This window comes from Pseudophryne corroboree, chromosome 4 (assembly GCF_028390025.1).
Source record: "Pseudophryne corroboree isolate aPseCor3 chromosome 4, aPseCor3.hap2, whole genome shotgun sequence".
NCBI lineage: Eukaryota > Metazoa > Chordata > Amphibia > Anura > Myobatrachidae > Pseudophryne > Pseudophryne corroboree.
The window spans coordinates 935,181,948-935,204,207 of NC_086447.1; the positions used below are offsets into that span (position 1 = coordinate 935,181,948).

Here is a 22,260-nt window from a genome sequence, read left to right on the forward strand (position 1 = left end):
TTTGGCTCTTATATATATTTTATTCTGTTTATATTTTCTTGATGTTGATGATGATGATGATGATGATGATGATGATGATGATGATGATGATTTCACCTTAGTCCACCAGCATACGTTACCCTTCCTCCACAATAACATACCCCTCCCATGTCAAACAGCAGGATGATTACATAAAGCTCGTCCAGCACTCAGTGTATGGGAAGCGCGGTGACTGGAAGCAGACGCAGATGTGCTGGGACAGAAAGACAAGGGACGAGTATGTCAGCAGACTTGTTACACGCCTAGGAGTATACTGTATTCTCTAAAGGTCGAATTTGCATATATTTACCGATTTGTGGTCGAGTTTGCAAATCAGATATTTACTAAAGGTATAAAATCAGCCCAAAAAAAAGTTGAAACCAGACCTTAGGAAAAACAAGTAAATTGCTAGTCAATTTTAGATCAATTTTTACGTCTATTTGCAGGCGGTGTTAAATGGAAGTGATAAAAATCAACCAACAGCGACATTGGTTTTAAAACCGATTGTTAGTAAACATGGCAATTTTTTTATCCTGGAACACGATGTTGACGTTGCTTGATTTTTAGATCCATCTAAAATCACTCTTTAGTACAATCACCCCCAAAGTCTCAAAGATGTGTACCCCCAAACCTGCGGCTTTAAACATATTGCAGTCAGTATGTCTCCGTAAAGAAAGTTGACATTCACAATGACGACAGCAGAAACGTAGCATTGATGATGTAAACATGGCTAAAATGCTGACAGCATTAATGTCGGGACCAAAATGTCAACATCGTCATAATGTCCTTTGGCGTTAGGGTTACTACTAGGGTTACCATTAGGGTTACTGTTAGGTTTAATGTTAGTATTAAATTTTGGATTACTGCTAGGGTTACTATTAGGGTTAGTGTTATTGTTACCTTTAGGGTCATGGTTACCATTAGGGTTAGGGTTACCATTAGGGTCAGCGTTAGAGATAGGGTTACCATTAGGGTCAGGGTTAGAGTTAGGGTTACCATTAGGGTCAGGGTTACCATAAGGGTTAGTGTTAGGGTTACCATTAGCGTCAGGGTTACCATAAGGGTTAGTGTTAGGGTTACCATTAGGGTTAGGGTTACCATTAGGGTTTGTAAAAGGGTTACCATTAGGGTTAGTCGTAGGGTTACCATTAGGGTTAGTGTTAGGGCTACCATTAGAGTTAGTGTTTGGGTTACCATTAGGGATACAGTTAGTGTTAGGGTTACTAGTAGGGTTACAGTTAGTGTTTGGGTTACCATTAGGGTTACTATTAGGGTTAGTATTAGGGTAAGGGTTACCATTAGGGATAAGGTTAGGTTTAGGATTAGTATTAGAGTTACTGCTGGGATTAAGATTAGGGTTAGAGTTATTTTTAGGGTTACCATTAGGAATAGGGTTTTCATTAGAGGTAGGGTAACTGTTAGTGTTATGGTTAGGGTTACCATTAGGGATAGGGTTTATATTAGAGGTAAGGTTACTGTTAGTGTTAGAGTTACCATTAGGGATAGGGTTTATATTAGAGGTAAGGTTACTGTTAGTGTTAGGGTTACCATTAGGGATAGGGTTTATATTAGAGGTAGGGTTGCTGTTAGTGTTAGGGATAGGGTTTCCATTAAAGGCAGGGTAACTGTTAGTGTTAGTGTTACTGTTAGTGTTAGGGTTACCATTAGGGATAGGGTTTATATTAGAGGTATGGTTACTGTTAGTGTTAGGGTTACCATTAGGGATAGGGTTTATATTAGAGGTAGGGTTGCTGTTAGTGTTAGGGATAGGGTTTCCATTAAAGGCAGGGTAACTGTTAGTGTTAGTGTTACTGTTAGTGTTAGGGTTACCATTAGGGATAGGGTTTATATTAGAGGTAGGGTTACTGTTAGTGTTGGGGGTTACCATTAGGGATAGGTTTTTATATTAGAGATAGGGTTACTGTTAGTGTTAGGGTTACCATTAGGGATAGGGTTTATATTAGAGGTAGGGTTACTGTTAGTGTTAGGGATAGGGTTTCCATTAAAGGCAGGGTAACTGTTAGTGTTACTGTTAGTGTTAGGGTTACCATTAGGTATAGGGTTTATATTAGAGGTATGGTTACTGTTAGTGTTAGGGTTACCATTAGGGATAGGGTTTATATTAGAGGTAGGGTTGCTGTTAGTGTTAGGGATAGGGTTTCCATTAAAGGCAGGGTAACTGTTAGTGTTAGTGTTACTGTTAGTGTTAGGGTTACCATTAGGGATAGGGTTTATATTAGAGGTAGGGTTACTGTTAGTGTTGGGGGTTACCATTAGGGATAGGTTTTTATATTAGAGATAGGGTTACTGTTAGTGTTAGGGTTACCATTAGGGATAGGGTTTATATTAGAGGTAGGGTTACTGTTAGTGTTAGGGATAGGGTTTCCATTAAAGGCAGGGTAACTGTTAGTGTTACTGTTAGTGTTAGGGTTACCATTAGGTATAGGGTTTATATTAGAGGTATGGTTACTGTTAGTGTTAGGGTTACCATTAGGGATAGGGTTTATATTAGAGGTAGGGTTACTGTTAGTGTTAGGGATAGGGTTTCCATTAAAGGCAGGGTAACTGTTAGTGTTACTGTTAGTGTTAGGGTTACCATTAGGGATAGGGTTTATATTAGAGGTAGGGTTACTGTTAGTGTTAGGGATAGGGTTTATATTAGAGGTATGGTTACTGTTAGTGTTAGGGATAGGGTTTCTATTAGAGGCAGGGTAACTGTTAGTGTTACCATTAGGGATAGGGTTTATATTAGAGGTAGGGTTACTGTTAGTGTTAGGGATAGGGTTTATATTAGAGGTATGGTTACTGTTAGTGTTAGGGATAGGGTTTCTATTAGAGGCAGGGTAACTGTTAGTGTTACCATTAGGGATAGGGTTTATATTAGAGGTAGGGTTACTGTTAGTATTATGGTTAGCATCAGGGTTTTCATTAGGGTTCTGGTTTTTGTTAGTGTTACCGTTAGGTTTGCATTAAATTTAGGGTTACTGATAGCGTTAGGGACAGAATTAAATGAAAAAGACTGTTATTTCAGCAAAGTTGACATAACATCAGTGTCAACAGGTTGAATGTTGACATGTTCAGTTTTGACAATACGACCATATTCTGAATAATGAATGTCAATACTATTAATGCCTACAAAATATGGCGCTCACCTTTAGACAACTGTGTCCAGTTGCCCCTTAGAGGAACATCTCTGCTGCTAAGCCACTCAGCCACGTGGCCCCTCTGCCGTATGATCTTGTAGAATGTACAGATGTCGTGATTATGTTGCAATCACTGAAAATAATGAATTGCAAACTGCAAGATAAGCACAGCGCCACAACCAGTGACATCATCGCTGTTTTGAAGGTGTTTGCTACGTTTTGCTATTCCAGCTTTGTGATCCATCTCAGCAGCATTCAGTCACTGGCTTCTGTCTGGGATCCCATATTGGCTGAATGTGTTCAAACCCCTTGAGATTAATCAGCATTTTTTTTTAAATTTGGAAGAAGTCTCCTCCTGGGGGCGTTGCACCAATTCACCCATCGGATGCGTTAGTTTAGCACAACAACAACAACAACAACAAAAAACAACAACAACACATCGATCTCTAAAAACTTCCCATTGGTAATAAATATAAATCACTGTGAACAGCTTCAATTATTTTTGTATAGAGACATTTGCTAACTGCTATTTAATTAAGTACTTTTAATGACCGAAAGGGGATTAGTACTCTTGTCTGATAATCAATAAGTAAGTCAAGATTGCTGCTCCATAAACCGGGGCGAGAGGAGGAAATTAATCTGTTCAGATTACATCGACTTGTTTGCTGCAGAAAATTAGGAGAATTTTCTCCCCTTCATGCGATGTGACAATTAGCAGAGTTTGGACGCATATATTATGGTAATATCGATTCCCATTTGTCCCTGTAAACTCAATCTTTAAACAGATTGAAAATGTCTCAAAAACAGGGAATGTAGGCTATTATTTTTTCTCTCTCCACATTTTCATCTTCTAATTCCCTTCTGATATTTAAGCACCTTGTACTGAGATACAAAGTCTACTAAATTAATAAAAGACATCTTGTAAAATTCCAGCGCTGAATGTTAATGTCTGGCATGGAGCTCCGTTACATTGCTCTGAAATAATAATTTGACTTGCTTTAAAAAAAAAAAAAAAAAAACGTAAACTGAATATGGAAACTAATGGCAGCGGAAAATGTCTTTATTTAATTGGAAATCATGCGGTGTATCCATTCCACACTCTTCAAGTTAATGAATTGATGGTTTCATTTTGTTTTGGTTTCACAGGTTCTCATGTAGTGTGTAAACAGACTTTCGGGGGGCAGAGAATAGATGGAGTGGGTAGAGGGTCCTGGCACTTAAAGGGGATGCTCACTTATAGCTTCTGTGTTTTGGGAATGTTCCCCTGAAGTATAAGATTGATGTAGTCACCTACACGGCCGGATTAAAAACAGGACAGGCAGGGGGGTCATCCAGAGGGCCCCACACACTGGTGATCCCCAACACATAGCTGCATCACGGTATGTGACGGCAGATAAGAACCACGTGGCCCATCTAGTCTGCCCCTTTTTTTACCATATTTTTATCTCAAACCTTATTTGATCCTTGTTTCTTTGTAAGGATATCCTTATGTCTATCCCATGCATGTTTACATTGCTCTACTGTATTAGCCTCTACCACCTCTGATCGGAGGCTATTCCACTTGTCCACTACCCTTTCTGTGAAGTAATTTTTCCGCAAATTTCCCCTGAACCTCCCCCCTCCAGTCTCAGTGCATGTCCTCATGTCTGCTTCACACTATACATATTGAGATTTCTTAGTCCCTCTGGGTAAGTTGTGTGATGTAGGCCATGCACCATTTTAGTTGCCCTTCTTTGTACAGTCTCTAATGTATTAATATCCTTTTGAGGATTTGGCCTCCAGAATTGAACACAGTATTCTAGATGAGGCCGCACCAATGACCTATACAGAGGCATTATTACTTTCTGCTGCTGATTCCTCTCCCAATGCAGCCAAGCATCTGACTAGCCTTCCTCATTGCTGTGTTACATTGCTTACCTGCCTTTATGTCACCTGAAATAGTGACTCCTAGATCCCTTTCCTCCTCAGTAGTCCCCAGTATAGTGCCATTAATACTATATTTATCCTTTATGTCCCCTGAAATAGTGACTCCTAGATCCGTTTCCTCCTCAGTAGTCCCCAGTATAGTGCCATTAATACTATACTTATCCTTTATGTCACCTGAAATAGTGACTCCTAGATCCGTTTCCTCCTCAGTAGTCCCCAGTATAGTGCCATTAATACTATATTTATCCTTTATGTCCCCTGAAATAGTGACTCCTAGATCCCTTTCCTCCTCAGTAGTCCCCTGTATAGTGCCATTAATACTATACTTATTCTTTATGTCACCTGAAATAGTGACTCCTAGATCCCTTTCCTCCTCAGTAGTTTCCAGTATAGTGCCATTAATACTATACTTATCCTTTATGTCACCTGAAATAGTGACTCCTAGATCCCTTTCCTCCTCAGTAGTTCCCAGTATAGTGCCATTAATACTATATTTATCCTTTATGTCACCTGAAATAGTGACTCCTAGATCCCTTTCCTCCTCAGTAGTCCCCAGTATAGTGCCATTAATACTATATTTATCCTTTATGTCACCTGAGATAGTGACTCCTAGATCCCTTTCCTCCTCAGTAGTCCCCAGTATAGTGCCATTAATACTATACTTATCCTTTATGTCACCTGAAATAGTGACTCCTAGATCCATTTCCTCCTCAGTAGTCCCCAGTATAGTGCCATTAATACTATACTTATCCTTTATGTCACCTGAAATAGTGACTCCTAGATCCCTTTCCTCCTCAGTAGTTCCCAGTATAGTGCCATTAATACTATATTTATCCTTTATGTCACCTGAAATAGTAACTCCTAGATCCATTTCCTCCTCAGTAGTCCCCAGTATAGTGCCATTAATACTATACTTATCCTTTATGTCACCTGAAATAGTGACTCCTAGATCCCTTTCCTCCTCAGTAGTTCCCAGTATAGTGCCATTAATACTATATTTATCCTTTATGTCACCTGAAATAGTGACTCCTAGATCCCTTTCCTCCTCAGTAGTTTCCAGTATAGCGCCATTATTACTATATTTATCCTTTATGTCACATGAAATAGTGACTCCTAGATCCCTTTCCTCCTCAGTAGTTTCCAGTATAGCGCCATTATTACTATATTTATCCTTTATGTCACATGAAATAGTGACTCCTAGATCCCTTTCCTCCTCAGTAGTTCCCAGTATAGTGCCATTAATACTATATTTATCCTTTATGTCACCTGAAATAGTGACTCCTAGATCCCTTTCCTCCTCAGTAGTTTCCAGTATAGCGCCATTATTACTATATTTATCCTTTATGTCACATGAAATAGTGACTCCTAGATCCCTTTCCTCCTCAGTAGTTCCCAGTATAGTGTCATTAATACTATATTTAGCCTTTATGTCACCTGAAATAGTGACTCCTAGATGCCTTTCCTCCTCAGTAGTATCCAGTATAGTGCCATTAATACTATATTTATCCTTTATGTCACATGAAATAGTGACTCCTAGATCCCTTTCCTCCTCAGTAGTTTCCAGTATAGTGTCATTAATACTATATTTATCCTTTATGTCACATGAAATAGTGACTCCTAGATCCCTTTCCTCCTCAGTAGTTTCCAGTATAGTGCCATTAATACTATATATATCCTTTATGTCACCTGAAATAGTGACTCCTAGATCCCATTCCTCCTCAGTAGTTTCCAGTAAAGCGCCATTATTACTATATTTATCCTTTATGTCACATGAAATAGTGACTCCTAGATCCCTTTCCTCCTCAGTAGTTCCCAGTATAGTGTCATTAATACTATATTTAGCCTTTATGCCACCTGAAATAGTGACTCCTAGATGCCTTTCCTCCTCAGTAGTATCCAGTATAGTGCCATTAATACTATATTTATCCTTTATGTCACATGAAATAGTGACTCCTAGATCCCTTTCCTCCTCAGTAGTTTCCAGTATAGTGCCATTAATACTATATTTATCCTTTATGTCACCTGACATAGTGACTCCTAGATGCCTTTCCTCCTCAGTAGTATCCAGTATAGTGCCATTAATACTATATTTATCCTTTATGTCACCTGAAATAATGACTCCTAGATCCCTTTCCTCCTCAGTAGTCCCCAGTATAGTGCCATTAATACTATATTTATCCTTTATGTCACATGAAATAGTGACTCCTAGATCCCTTTCCTCCTCAGTAGTTTCCAGTATAGTGTCATTAATACTATATTTATCCTTTATATCACCTGAAATAGTGACTCCTAGATCCCTTTCCTCCTCAGTAATTCCCAGTATAGTGCCATTAATACTATATTTATCCTTTATGTCACCTGAAATAGTGACTCCTAGATCCCTTTCCTCCTCAGTAGTTTCCAGTATAGTGCCATTAATACTATATTTATCCTTTATATCACCTGAGATAGTGACTCCTAGATCCCTTTCCTCCTCAGTAGTTCCAGTATAGTGCCATTAATACTATATTTATCCTTTATATAACCTGAAATAGTGACTCCTAAATCCTTTTCCTCCTCGGTAGTTCCAGTATATTGCCATTAATACTATATTTATCCTTTATGTCCCCTGAAATAGTGACTCCTAGATCCCTTTCCTCCTCAGTAGTCCCCAGTATAGTGCCATTAATACTATACTTATCCTTTATGTCACCTGAAATAGTGACTCCTAGATCCCTTTCCTCCTCAGTAGTTTCCAGTATAGTGCCATTAATACTATACTTATCCTTTATGTCACCTAAAATAGTGACTCCTAGATCCCTTTCCTCCTCAGTAGTTTCCAGTATAGTGTCATTAATACTATATTTATCCTTTATATAACCTGAAATAGTGACTCCTAAATCCTTTTCCTCCTCGGTAGTTCCAGTATATTGCCATTAATACTATATTTATCCTTTATGTCCCCTGAAATAGTGACTCCTAGATCCCTTTCCTCCTCAGTAGTCCCCAGTATAGTGCCATTAATACTATACTTATCCTTTATGTCACCTGAAATAGTGACTCCTAGATCCCTTTCCTCCTCAGTAGTTTCCAGTATAGTGTCATTAATACTATATTTATCCTTTATGTCACCTGAGATAGTGACTCCTAGATCCCTTTCCTCCTCAGTAGTTTCCAGTATAGTGTCATTAATACTATATTTATCCTTTATGTCACCTGAGATAGTGACTCCTAGATCCCTTTCCTCCTCAGTAGTCCCCAGTATAGTGCCATTAATACTATATTTATCCTTTATATCACCTGAGATAGTGACTCCTAGATCCCTTTCCTCCTCAGTAGTCCCCAGTATAGTGCCATTAATACTATATTTATCCTTTATATCACCTGAGATAGTGACTCCTAGATCCCTTTCCTCCTCAGTAGTCCGCAGTATAGTGCCATTAATACTATATTTATCCTTTATGTCACCTGAAATAGTAACTCCTAGATCCCTTTCCTCCTCAGTAGTCCCCAGTATAGTGCCATTAATACTATACTTATCCTTTATGTCACGTGAAATAGTGACTCCTAGATCCCTTTCCTCCTCAGTAGTTCCCAGTATAGTGCCATTAATACTATATTTATCCTTTATGTCACCTGAAATAGTGACTCCTAGATCCCTTTCCTCCTCAGTAGTTCCCAGTATAGTGTCATTAATACTATATTTAGCCTTTATGTCACCTGAAATAGTGACTCCTAGATCCCTTTTAACCTCAGTAGTTCCCAGTATAGTGACAATAATACTATATTTATCCTTTATGTCACCTGAAATTGTAACTCCTAGATCCCTTTCCTCCTCAGTAGTTTCCATTATAGTGCCATTAATACTATATTTATCCTTTATGTCACCTGAAATAGTGACTCCTAGATCCCTTTCCTCCTCAGTAGTTTCCAGTATAGCGCCATTAATACTATATTTATCCTTTATGTCACCTGAAATAGTGACTCCTAGATCCCTTTCCTACTCAGTAGTTTCCAGTATAGTGCCATTAATACTATATTTATCCTTTATGTCACCTGAAATAGTGACTCCTAGATCCCTTTCCTCCTCAGTAGTTTCCAGTATAGTGCCATTAATACTATATTTTTCCTTTATGTCACCTGAAATAGTGTCTCCTAGATCCCTTTCCTCCTCAGTAGTTTCCAGTATAGTGCCATTAATACAATATTTATCCTTTATGTCACCTGAAATAGTGACTCCTAGATCCCTTTCCTCCTCAGTAGTTCCAGTATAGTGCCATTAATACTATATTTATCCTTTATGTCACATGAAATAGTGACTCCTAGATCCCTTTCCTCCTCAGTAGTTTCCAGTATAGTGCCATTAATACTATATTTATCCTTTATGTCACCTGAAATAGTGACTCCTAGATCCCTTTCCTCCTCAGTAGTTTCCAGTATAGTGCCATTAATACTATATTTATCCTTTATGTCACCTGAAATAGTGACTCCTAGATCCCTTTCCTCCTCAGTAGTTTCCAGTATAGTGCCATTAATACTATATTTATCCTTTATATCACCTGAGATAGTGACTCCTAGATCCCTTTCCTCCTCAGTAGTTCCAGTATAGTGCCATTCATACTATATTTATCCTTTATATAACCTGAAATAGTGACTCCTAAATCCTTTTCCTCCTCGGTAGTTCCAGTATACTGCCATTAATACTATGGGGTAAATTTACTAAGCTCCCGATTTTGACCGAGATGCCGTTTTTTCATCAAAGTGTCATCTCGGTAATTTACTAAACTCAAATCACGGCAGTGATGTGGGCATTCGTAATATTTTGGAAGTTCAAGGTAAAAATCACGAATGAATACACCATCGGTCAAAATACGCCTGTTTAGATATGAATCTCGGTCATTTACTAACCATTCGTGATTGTAATATCTGCCGTGAAAATGCATTTGCGGCCGTGAAAAAATACAATTCGTAAAAAAGTCCTAAAAAAAAACGCGGCTGCTTTTGAAAAGCGTGTTTACATGTGTACTCAATTATCCATTACTCACACCTGAATGTTTGGCCCTATAAAAGTGTTCCAGGCACATTTTGAAATTCTCTCACTCTGAAATGGCGGCTGTGGTGTGTGCCAATGAATTTATGTTTGCTGTGGGATACCTTAGACTGCTCCATGAGGCTTCCAGAAATCAGGGCCAGGTAAGTGAACATGGTCAGCAGGTTGTCCAGGTGCCGCGGAGGCTGCGCCAGCCTCGTTTTTTTAGAGGTCGTTTAAACTTAAACGCATTGTCCGATGATAGGGTCATACAGATGTTCCGCCTAAATAGAACCAACATTTTCCGCCTGTATGACCTTGTCAAACTGGGCCTAGACCCTGAGACAGCACGCTCTCGCTCTGTCTCAGGCCTACACAAACTCCTGGCTGTGTTACACTTTATGGCTACTGGGAGCTTCCAGGCTGTGGCAGGCGACGTGATTGGTATCTCACAGCCCACCTTTTCAAGATATTTGAATCAGGTGAGTCAAAAAAAACATAGCCGGTTATGTCTAAGTGTTGCTTCTGTAAGTACAAACAACACAGTATTGTATAGAATACCTAACATGACACTCACCTTAGCTTGTTTAATGTCCACTCAGGTTTTGGATGTCTTGGATCCACATATTAATGCCTCAATCTGCTTCCCTACCCAGGAGTCGGAGTGGCGTGCTGTCAGGGTAGCTTTCTATGAGCTTGCTGGCATGCCCAATGTGCTGGGGGCCATAGATTGCACACACGTTCAGCTGAGATCACCTAGGGGCCGCCAATACATATATACGAATAGACATCTGGCCCAATCAACTAATGTCCAGGTGGTCTGTGATGCAAACTTTAAAATTATGAGTGTTGTTTAGAGATGAGCGGGTTCGGTTTCTCTGAATCCGAACCCGCCCGAACTTCATGGTTTTTTTCACGGGTCCGAGCAGACTCGGATCCTCCCGCCTTGCTCGGTTAACCCGAGCGCGCCCGAACGTCATCATGACGCTGTCGGATTCTCGCGAGACTCGGATTCTATATAAGGAGCCGCGCGTCGCCGCCATTTTCACACGTGCATTGAGATTGATAGGGAGAGGACGTGGCTGGCGTCCTCTCCATTTAGATTATAAGAGAGAGAGATTTACTGGAGCTTAGGACTAGGAGGAGTACTGTAGAAGTGTAGAGAGTGCAGAGAGTTTACTAGTGAGTGACCACCAGACAGTGCAGTTTATTTAATATATCCGTTCTCTGCCTGAAAAAAGCGATACACACAGTGACTCAGTCACATACCATATCTGTGTGCACTGCTCAGGCTCAGCCCAGTGTGCTGCATCATCTATATATATTATATATCTGTCTGACTGCTCAGCTCACACAGCTTATAATTGTGGGGGAGACTGGGGAGCACTGCAGTGCCAGTTATAGGTTATAGCAGGAGCCAGGAGTACATAATATTATATAGTGAGTGACCACCAGACAGTGCAGTTTATTTAATATATCCGTTCTCTGCCTGAAAAAAGCGATACACACAGTGACTCAGTCACATACCATATCTGTGTGCACTGCTCAGGCTCAGCCCAGTGTGCTGCATCATCTATATATATTATATATCTGTCTGACTGCTCAGCTCACACAGCTTATAATTGTGGGGGAGACTGGGGAGCACTGCAGTGCCAGTTATAGGTTATAGCAGGAGCCAGGAGTACATAATATTATATTAAAATTAAACAGTGCACACTTTTGCTGCAGGAGTGCCACTGCCAGTGTGACTGACCAGTGACCTGACCACACTGACCACCAGTATAGTTAGTAGTATACTTATATTGTGATTGCCTGAAAAAGTTAAACACTCGTCGTGTGACTTCACTTGTGTGTTGTTGTTTTTTTTATTCTATAAAAATAAAACTCATTCTGCTGACAGACAGTGTCCAGCAGGTCCGTCATTATATAATATATAATATATACCTGTCCGGCTGCAGTAGTGATATATATATATTTTTTATATCATTTATCATCCAGTCGCAGCAGACACAGTACGGTAGTTCACGGCTGTGGCTACCTCTGTGTCTGCACTCGGCAGGCAGTCCGTCCATAATTGTATACCACCTAACCGTGGTTTTTTTTTCTTCTTTATACATACATACTACTACGACATCTCTTTATCAACCAGTCTATATTAGCAGCAGACACAGTACAGTACGGTAGTTCACGGCTGTGGCTACCTCTGTGTCTGCACTCGGCAGGCAGTCCGTCCATAATTGTATACCACCTAACCGTGGTTTTTTTTTCTTTCTTCTTTATACATACATAGTTACATAGACATCTCTTTATCAACCAGTCTATATTAGCAGCAGACACAGTACAGTACGGTAGTTCACGGCTGTGGCTACCTCTGTGTCTGCACTCGGCAGGCAGTCCATCCATAATTGTATACCACCTAACCGTGGTTTTTTTTTCTTTCTTCTTTATGCATACATAGTTACATAGACATCTCTTTATCAACCAGTCTATATTAGCAGCAGACACAGTACAGTACGGTAGTTCACGGCTGTGGCTACCTCTGTGTCTGCACTCGGCAGGCAGTCCGTCCGTAATTGTATACCACCTAACCGTGGTTTTTTTTTCTTTCTTCTTTATACATACATAGTTACATAGACATCTCTTTATCAACCAGTCTATATTAGCAGCAGACACAGTACAGTACGGTAGTTCACGGCTGTGGCTACCTCTGTGTCTGCACTCGGCAGGCAGTCCGTCCATAATTGTATACCACCTAACCGTGGTTTTTTTTTCTTTCTTCTTTATACATACATAGTTACATAGACATCTCTTTATCAACCAGTCTATATTAGCAGCAGACACAGTACAGTACGGTAGTTCACGGCTGTGGCTACCTCTGTGTCTGCACTCGGCAGGCAGTCCGTCCATAATTGTATACCACCTAACCGTGGTTTTTTTTTCTTTCTTCTTTATACATACATAGTTACATAGACATCTCTTTATCAACCAGTCTATATTAGCAGCAGACACAGTACAGTACGGTAGTTCACGGCTGTGGCTACCTCTGTGTCTGCACTCGGCAGGCAGTCCGTCCATAATTGTATACCACCTAACCGTGGTTTTTTTTTCTTTCTTCTTTATACATACATACTACTACGACATCTCTTTATCAACCAGTCTATATTATTAGCAGCAGACACAGTACAGTACGGTAGTTCACGGCTGTGGCTACCTCTGTGTCTGCACTCGGCAGGCAGTCCGTCCATAATTGTATACCACCTAACCGTGGTTTTTTTTTCTTTCTTCTTTATACATACATAGTTACATAGACATCTCTTTATCAACCAGTCTATATTAGCAGCAGACACAGTACAGTACGGTAGTTCACGGCTGTGGCTACCTCTGTGTCTGCACTCGGCAGGCAGTCCATAATTGTATACTAGTATCCATCTCCATTGTTTACCTGAGGTGCCTTTTAGTTGTGCCTATTAAAATATGGAGAACAAAAATGTTGAGGTTCCAAAATTAGGGAAAGATCAAGATCCACTTCCACCTCGTGCTGAAGCTGCTGCCACTAGTCATGGCTGAGACGATGAAATGCCAGCAACGTCGTCTGCTAAGGCCGATGCCCAATGTCATAGTACAGAGCATGTCAAATCCAAAACACCAAATATCAGTAAAAAAAGGACTCCAAAACCTAAAATAAAATTGTCGGAGGAGAAGCGTAAACTTGCCAATATGCCATTTACCACACGGAGTGGCAAGGAACGGCTGAGGCCCTGGCCTATGTTCATGGCTAGTGGTTCAGCTTCACATGAGGATGGAAGCACTCAGCCTCTCCCTAGAAAACTGAAAAGACTCAAGCTGGCAAAAGCACCGCAAAGAACTGTGCGTTCTTCGAAATCCCAAATCCACAAGGAGAGTCCAATTGTGTCGGTTGCGATGCCTGACCTTCCCAACACTGGACGTGAAGAGCATGCGCCTTCCACCATTTGCACGCCCCCTGCAAGTGCTGGAAGGAGCACCCGCAGTCCAGTTCCTGATAGTCAGATTGAAGATGAAGATGTTGAAGTACACCAGGATGAGGAGGATATGGGTGTTGCTGGCGCTGGGGAGGAAATTGACCAGGAGGATTCTGATGGTGAGGTGGTTTGTTTAAGTCAGGCACCCGGGGAGACACCTGTTGTCCGTGGGAGGAATATGGCCGTTGATATGCCTGGTGAAAATACCAAAAAAATCAGCTCTTCAGTGTGGAGGTATTTCAACAGAAAAGCGGACAACAGGTGTCAAGCCGTGTGTTGCCTTTGTCAAGCTGTAATAAGTAGGGGTAAGGACGTTAACCACCTTGGAACATCCTCCCTTTTACGTCACCTGCAGCGCATTCATAATAAGTCAGTGACAAGTTCAAAAACTTTGGGCGACAGCGGAAGCAGTCCACTGACCAGTAAATCCCTTCCTCTTGTAACCAAGCTCACGCAAACCACCCCACCAACTCCCTCAGTGTCAATTTCCTCCTTCCCCAGGAATGCCAATAGTCCTGCAGGCCATGTCACTGGCAATTCTGACGAGTCCTCTCCTGCCTGGGATTCCTCCGATGCATCCTTGCGTGTAACGCCTACTGCTGCTGGCGCTGCTGTTGTTGCTGCTGGGAGTCGATGGTCATCCCAGAGGGGAAGTCGTAAGCCCACTTGTACTACTTCCAGTAAGCAATTGACTGTCCAACAGTCCTTTGCGAGGAAGATGAAATATCACAGCAGTCATCCTGCTGCAAAGCGGATAACTGAGGCCTTGACAACTATGTTGGTGTTAGACGTGCGTCCGGTATCCGCCGTTAGTTCACAGGGAACTAGACAATTTATTGAGGCAGTGTGCCCCCGTTACCAAATACCATCTAGGTTCCACTTCTCTAGGCAGGCGATACCGAGAATGTACACGGACGTCAGAAAAAGACTCACCAGTGTCCTAAAAAATGCAGTTGTACCCAATGTCCACTTAACCACGGACATGTGGACAAGTGGAGCAGGGCAGGGTCAGGACTATATGACTGTGACAGCCCACTGGGTAGATGTATGGACTCCCGCCGCAAGAACAGCAGCGGCGGCACCAGTAGCAGCATCTCGCAAACGCCAACTCTTTCCTAGGCAGGCTACGCTTTGTATCACCGCTTTCCAGAATACGCACACAGCTGAAAACCTCTTACAGCAACTGAGGAAGATCATCGCGGAATGGCTTACCCCAATTGGACTCTCCTGTGGATTTGTGGCATCGGACAACGCCAGCAATATTGTGTGTGCCTTAAATATGGGCAAATTCCAGCACGTCCCATGTTTTGCACATACCTTGAATTTGGTGGTGCAGAATTTTTTAAAAAACGACAGGGGCGTGCAAGAGATGCTGTCGGTGGCCAGAAGAATTGCGGGACACTTTCGGCGTACAGGCACCACGTACAGAAGACTGGAGCACCACCAAAAACTACTGAACCTGCCCTGCCATCATCTGAAGCAAGAAGTGGTAACGAGGTGGAATTCAACCCTCTATATGCTTCAGAGGTTGGAGGAGCAGCAAAAGGCCATTCAAGCCTATACAATTGAGCACGATATAGTAGGTGGAATGCACCTGTCTCAAGCGCAGTGGAGAATGATTTCAACGTTGTGCAAGGTTCTGATGCCCTTTGAACTTGCCACACGTGAAGTCAGTTCAGACACTGCCAGCCTGAGTCAGGTCATTCCCCTCATCAGGCTTTTGCAGAAGAAGCTGGAGACATTGAAGGAGGAGCTAACACGGAGCGATTCCGCTAGGCATGTGGGACTTGTGGATGGAGCCCTTAATTCGCTTAACAAGGATTCACGGGTGGTCAATCTGTTGAAATCAGAGCACTACATTTTGGCCACCGTGCTCGATCCTAGATTTAAAGCCTACCTTGGATCTCTCTTTCCGGCAGACACAAGTCTGCTGGGGTTGAAAGACCTGCTGGTGACAAAATTGTCAAGTCAAGCGGAACGCGACCTGTCAACATCTCCTCCTTCACATTCTCCCGCAACTGGGGGTGCGAGGAAAAGGCTCAGAATTCCGAGCCCACCCGCTGGCGGTGATGCAGGGCAGTCTGGAGCGACTGCTGATGCTGACATCTGGTCCGGACTGAAGGACCTGACAACGATTACGGACATGTCGTCTACTGTCACTGCATATGATTCTCTCAACATTGATAGAATGGTGGAGGATTATATGAGTGACCGCATCCAAGTAGGCACGTCACACAGTCCGTACTTATACTGGCAGGAAAAAGAGGCAATTTGGAGGCCCTTGCACAAACTGGCTTTATTCTACCTAAGTTGCCCTCCCACAAGTGTGTACTCCGAAAGAGTGTTTAGTGCCGCCGCTCACCTTGTCAGCAATCGGCGTACGAGGTTACATCCAGAAAATGTGGAGAAGATGATGTTCATTAAAATGAATTATAATCAATTCCTCCGCGGAGACATTGACCAGCAGCAATTGCCTCCACAAAGTACACAGGGAGCTGAGATGGTGGATTCCAGTGGGGACGAATTGATAATCTGTGAGGAGGGGGATGTACACGGTGATATATCGGAGGGTGATGATGAGGTGGACATCTTGCCTCTGTAGAGCCAGTTTGTGCAAGGAGAGATTAATTGCTTCTTTTTTGGGGGGGGTCCAAACCAACCTGTCATATCAGTCACAGTCGTGTGGCAGACCCTGTCACTGAAATGATGGGTTGGTTAAAGTGTGCATGTCCTGTTTTGTTTATACAACACAAGGGTGGGTGGGAGGGCCCAAGGACAATTCCATCTTGCACCTCTTTTTTCTTTTCGTTTTCTTTGCATCATGTGCTGATTGGGGAGGGTTTTTTGGAAGGGACATCCTGCGTGACACTGCAGTGCCACTCCTAAATGGGCCCGGTGTTTGTGTCGGCCACTAGGGTCGCTAATCTTACTCACACAGTCAGCTACCTCATTGCGCCTCTTTTTTTCTTTGCGTCATGTGCTGTTTGGGGAGGGTTTTTTGGAAGGGACATCCTGCGTGACACTGCAGTGCCACTCCTAGATGGGCCCGGTGTTTGTGTCGGCCACTAGGGTCGCTAATCTTACTCACACAGCTACCTCATTGCGCCTCTTTTTTTCTTTGCGTCATGTGCTGTTTGGGGAGGGTTTTTTGGAAGGGCCATCCTGCGTGACACTGCAGTGCCACTCCTAGATGGGCCCGGTGTTTGTGTCGGCCACTAGGGTCGCTAATCTTACTCACACAGCTACCTCATTGCGCCTCTTTTTTTCTTTGCGTCATGTGCTGTTTGAGGAGGGTTTTTTGGAAGGGACATCCTGCGTGACACTGCAGTGCCACTCCTAGATGGGCCCGGTGTTTGTGTCGGCCACTAGGGTCGCTTATCTTACTCACACAGCGACCTCGGTGCAAATTTTAGGACTAAAAATAATATTGTGAGGTGTGAGGTATTCAGAATAGACTGAAAATGAGTGTAAATTATGGTTTTTGAGGTTAATAATACTTTGGGATCAAAATGACCCCCAAATTCTATGATTTAAGCTGTTTTTTAGTGTTTTTTGAAAAAAACACCCGAATCCAAAACACACCCGAATCCGACAAAAAAAATTCGGTGAGGTTTTGCCAAAACGCGTTCGAACCCAAAACACGGCCGCGGAACCGAACCCAAAACCAAAACCCGAAAAATTTCAGGCGCTCATCTCTAGTGTTGTTGCAGGTTACCCTGGTGGCTGCCATGACTCCTTCATCCTCAGTCAGTCATCGCTCTTCGATAAATTTGAGGACGGACAAATGCCTGATGGCTGGCTGTTGGGTATGTTTAAAATGTTTTGTGTGTATGTCTTTTAACCACAAACTCGAGTTTTGACTAGGGGAATGAATAATCTAACACATGTACTAATGTTGACTATATCTGTTTTTCAGCTGATGGGGGTTACGGCTGCTACTCTTGGCTCCTTACTCATTGTCCCAACCTGATTCTCCTGCTGAACACAGTTACAATCATGCACATAAGGCTACGCGGAATGTGATAGAAAGATGTTTTGGTGTGCTGAAGTCACGGTTTCGGTGTCTGGATAAATCTGCAGGCCTTTTGTTGTATAGTCCCTCAAAGGTGACTAGAATTGTGTTCTGCTGCTGTTTTCTCCATAATCTGTGTTTAAGTCAACATCTGGCACATGATGAGGGAGAAAGCAGTCAGCAAGCAGAGGAGTTAGAAACATCTGGTGACAGTGTGAGTACATATGTAGGGAGGCAGGTACGGCAAGAAGTGATCCAGCGGTATTTTTCAGGTAAGTTTTTGTCGGATGTAATTATCCTTGACTAAACACTTTGCAATACAATCAATTGTGTGTTTTGTTACTTACTGTTTGTTGTTTATAGTGGTGTGTACATTGTACTTAGTTTATGTTATCAATACATTTTCAGACATTACCCATGAAAAACATACATACATACATAGCAGCTTCTACAATGTTTGAGACGGACACAGGAAGTTGTGTGTTTGACAAAACTAAATTTTTATTGCGTTACTCAAATTTTTCAAAAGTCTTATTTTTTCCGCTTGTGTGTGCTGGGTGCTGTGCTTTGTGCTGGCTCACTGGCACGTGCTCGGGAGGAACGCCGAACAGGGGAGGTTACTGGCGTTTGGATAGGGGTCGTGGTTCCAGAGCTGGAGGTCACTTGTTGAGCTGCCATCAATGTTATGTTGTTGCTCAAATTATTTATGCTTGCATTCAGTTGTGTGTTGGTTGCAGTGTGGCTGGCTACAATCCGGTATAAAGACTCATTCACAACCTGGTTGTGCTGTATTAGTTGTACGAGTGTTTGTTGGTGGCGCTGTTGCTCATCAATGATGCGCGTTAAATGAGCCAGCATTTGGTTGTTGTCTGCCCGTATTTGCTCCATCGATGTTGCGATTCGGCCTACTTGGACAATCAGTCTGCCCGAGTTGCGACTAATGCGCGGTAGATGATGGGGCAGACTGGCAAGGTGTTGGGTATGTGCGGTCAGGCTGGCATTGCTTTGGGCCTGTTGGCTTGTCCAACTGGACCAAAAGTCATCTGGTATTTGTGGCTGGGGTGAAGCTTGTGCCAGTTGTGGACTCATGGAGGCTTGGGGGATATCCTGCAGCTGTATTGGCTGGCTCGGGTCAACAGGTGTTAGTTGCAGTGTGAAGGTTGCCTGTTGGTCTTGTCCCTGCTGGTCCACGTCGGCCATCAAGCTTGGCTCTGTATGGGGTGGCCAACATGCAATGTTTACTTTTCTAAAAATATATTTGCTAGTTCTAAACATTACTACATTCATAATACTCCATTTCTCAAGTTTTTAGAGTTGTTTTTCTTAACTTATAATTTGTTTGTTCTCAAAAAACATATATACCATCACAGGCGTGCACATAGACAGACTTGCGGAATCCTCACCTAACTACCTCCCCTCCACAGCATTACAGTGTTATGTCACCTCCCCTGTCCACGATATAGACTGCTTACCTGGATAGTCCAGAGGAGCGGAGCAAGTAAGCAGTCTACATACCGGACAGGGGAGGTGTGTGAACACTATAATGTTGTGGAGGGTGTTTTTGAAAAAAGTTTTTTTTTTAATGTTTTAAATTTTTATGTGCACGTGTGTGGTCAAAATATTTACAAATGTATGTTCTTTTTTAAAAATGATGTTGGCGATATCAACCACTAAGACATTGAAAAATTAAGCATTTGCACCTTTAACAATTGAAGAAGTAACATCACATTGCTTGTTATGGCAAACATGTAATCTCAACTCCAACTCACAACATAGTAACTGTACTGTGTAGATTATTTGCTATGTGTTTAGTTTCTGTTTTGACTCACCAGATAACTGAGGTGATCGGGGCTCATCACTCTGTGGACTCGCCAATAGTGCCAGTGGTGGCTGGGGTGACACTGCAGAAATGCGCCGCCTGGGTGGGGAAGATGGAGCCGCAGATTCCGTGCCAAGACGCCGTGTCTTACTTGGCCTCCTGGGTAAGTGCCCCGAGCCCTGTGATGGGCGCCTTAGAGGAGGTAGGCTTACAGAAGCAGAACCTATGAGAATATATAAACATTAATATTTTGTACTTCTATGTGTTTGCAGAATATGTGACTACAGTGAATTCTTACCTGCAATCCCAGCATCATCCTGAGTTGTCTGAGGCCTGTCTGGCCGGCTGGTCTGTCGGACTGTTGAAAAAGTGGCGAAAACATTATTACCATACTTTGTGTAAAAATTCTAACTGCAAAGCCTTAGTGTACTGTAACCATCTATTAGGTATTGTAAATTAAACTAATTTCTGCTTAAGATCTTCGTGCTTCCTTAATTTGTGGTGTATATCAAAATGTACATGGTGTTGCACCAAATAAATCTGTTACATTTGAGAATTATGTGTCAGATATTGCATAGATTGAATACTTGCAAATTGAACCAAAATGTTTATTTGAATTTGTAGAAACCTTTTTTTATTTTAAAAATATTAAAATATAAAAAAATGCTATTAGATACAACACCGATGTCCAAGCAATATCTCATAATAATTATTGCAAATACACATACCAGCAGGCATTGCACCTGTTTTTGCCAAGAAAAATTATAAAGCTACAGCCAAGGCAAGATGGAAAATGCAGTTTCTAAACACAAACACACCTTAAGGGTGCATAGGCCTGCAATACATGACCAACAATTTTTGCATCCTTTAACCTTTAAAAAAAACAACATTATCATTTTGAGGACATTTTACAATATTTAACAAATATCCAACTCACCATCCTGCGTGGGTCGGTCCGAATCCCGGACATGAGTTGCAGACACCACTTCTGCAGGAATCAGTGCCCGCACAGGCTCCTCCCACTCCCGATAGGTTGCCCGGAAAGGGGGGCCACCTCCGGTTTTGCGGGCTGATTTTGCCTCTTTGGCCATCTTGGCCTTGACACGCCGCTTTATGTCATAGAACCTCTTGCGACACGTGTCCTCAGTCCGCCTCACCACACCCTCACTATTGACGGCAACTATTACTTGCCCCCACAGGACAGACTTCCTGCGGGAGGACACCTTGCCAGCATCCTGACCAAACAATTGGCGATGGTGCTTCATCAGCTCACGCACCAACGCCATGTTTTCAGCATAGCTGAACTTAATATTCCTGCCAGTCTTGGTAGTGGTGCGTGGCTGCGGAGCCACAACACCATCACTATCACTGGAGAATGCAGCAACAGGCACCCCCTCCTCCTCCTCCTCACTAACCTCCTCCCTCTCACTACCCCCCTCCACCTCACTAACAGCCTCCACCTCACTAACAGCCTCCACCTCACTACCAGCCTCCACCTCACTAACCTCCGCCACCACACTGACCTCTGAGTCTGACATGAGGACAAACGACACAAAACACAGAAAAATCAATACAAAAAACACACTCCTCCACTACTACTACTACTACACACCACACAGCCAACACACACGCTCACTCACTCACTCACTCACAAACAATGACAAAAGACTATAAAAAAAAACAAGGACAAAAAAGTTGACAAACTGTGAAAAAACAATACTACAAATATGACAAGACTACTTACACACACAGTACAGCACTCAACAATCACAAAACTCCTCTCCAAATCCACCAAAAACACCACCAAACTCACCAACTCCAAATACACCTTCCTCTCTCCTCTCCACTAGCTAAACCCACGAGGTGCGGTGTGTTTGGGGCGGTTTTATAGTAATATGCACAGACACTCCTCCTTCACGAATACAACCAATCACGGACGCGTGACAAAAACAAAACTTAGGACTAAAAACGCGGCCGCAATATCAAAATCACTGCCGTAACAGACATGTGACGCAGTCGTAAAAAAAACCCACAAACACGGCCGCAAAACAACAAAATCGGCCGCATTCTACAGCTGAAAACCACGAATGACATCGACATCGGATCAAAAGAAAAACCCGAATACGACAGCTTAGTAAATTAGTCGTAATCAATTCAAAAAGTTGCAGTTTTACACTTTCGATGTCATTCGTGATTGAACTTTGACCTGAAACGGGAAAATACGAATCTTAGTAAATTTACCCCTATATTTATCCTTTATGTCACCTGAAATAGTGACTCCTAGATCCCTTTCCACCTCAGTAGTTTCCAGTATAGTGTCATTAATACTATAT

General features: G+C 42.3%; 1 protein-coding gene across 1 annotated transcript; it reads right to left on the bottom strand.

Moving 5' to 3' along the window:
• Positions 1-2,291: 2,291 nt before the first annotated feature.
• LOC134911038 (putative uncharacterized protein DDB_G0286901) lies at positions 2,292-21,114 on the bottom strand. Its single transcript, XM_063919431.1, has 5 exons — positions 20,865-21,114; positions 20,226-20,285; positions 19,938-20,150; positions 18,859-19,319; positions 2,292-2,954 (listed from the first exon to the last, which is right to left on the bottom strand). The coding sequence occupies exons 1-5, from the start codon at positions 21,016-21,018 to the stop codon at positions 2,292-2,294; spliced, it is 1,551 nt and encodes a 516-aa protein (XP_063775501.1). The 5' UTR covers positions 21,019-21,114.
• Between the last annotated feature and the right edge of the window lie 1,146 nt (positions 21,115-22,260).

What these genes read in the sequence shown, in the direction of transcription:
- LOC134911038 (XM_063919431.1), bottom strand. Translation starts at nt 21,018, where the DNA reads ATGGCCAAAGAGGCAAAATCAGCCCGCAAAACCGGAGGTGGCCCCCCT. An exon ending in CCGATCACCTCAGTTATCTG is followed by an intron (nt 19,320 to 19,937) that starts GTGAGTCAAAAC and finishes CACCCCATACAG; the next exon opens with AGCCAAGCTTGATGGCCGAC. An exon ending in ATGAGTCTTTATACCGGATT is followed by an intron (nt 2,955 to 18,858) that starts GTAGCCAGCCAC and finishes AACAAAAACCAG; the next exon opens with AACCCTAATGAAAACCCTGA.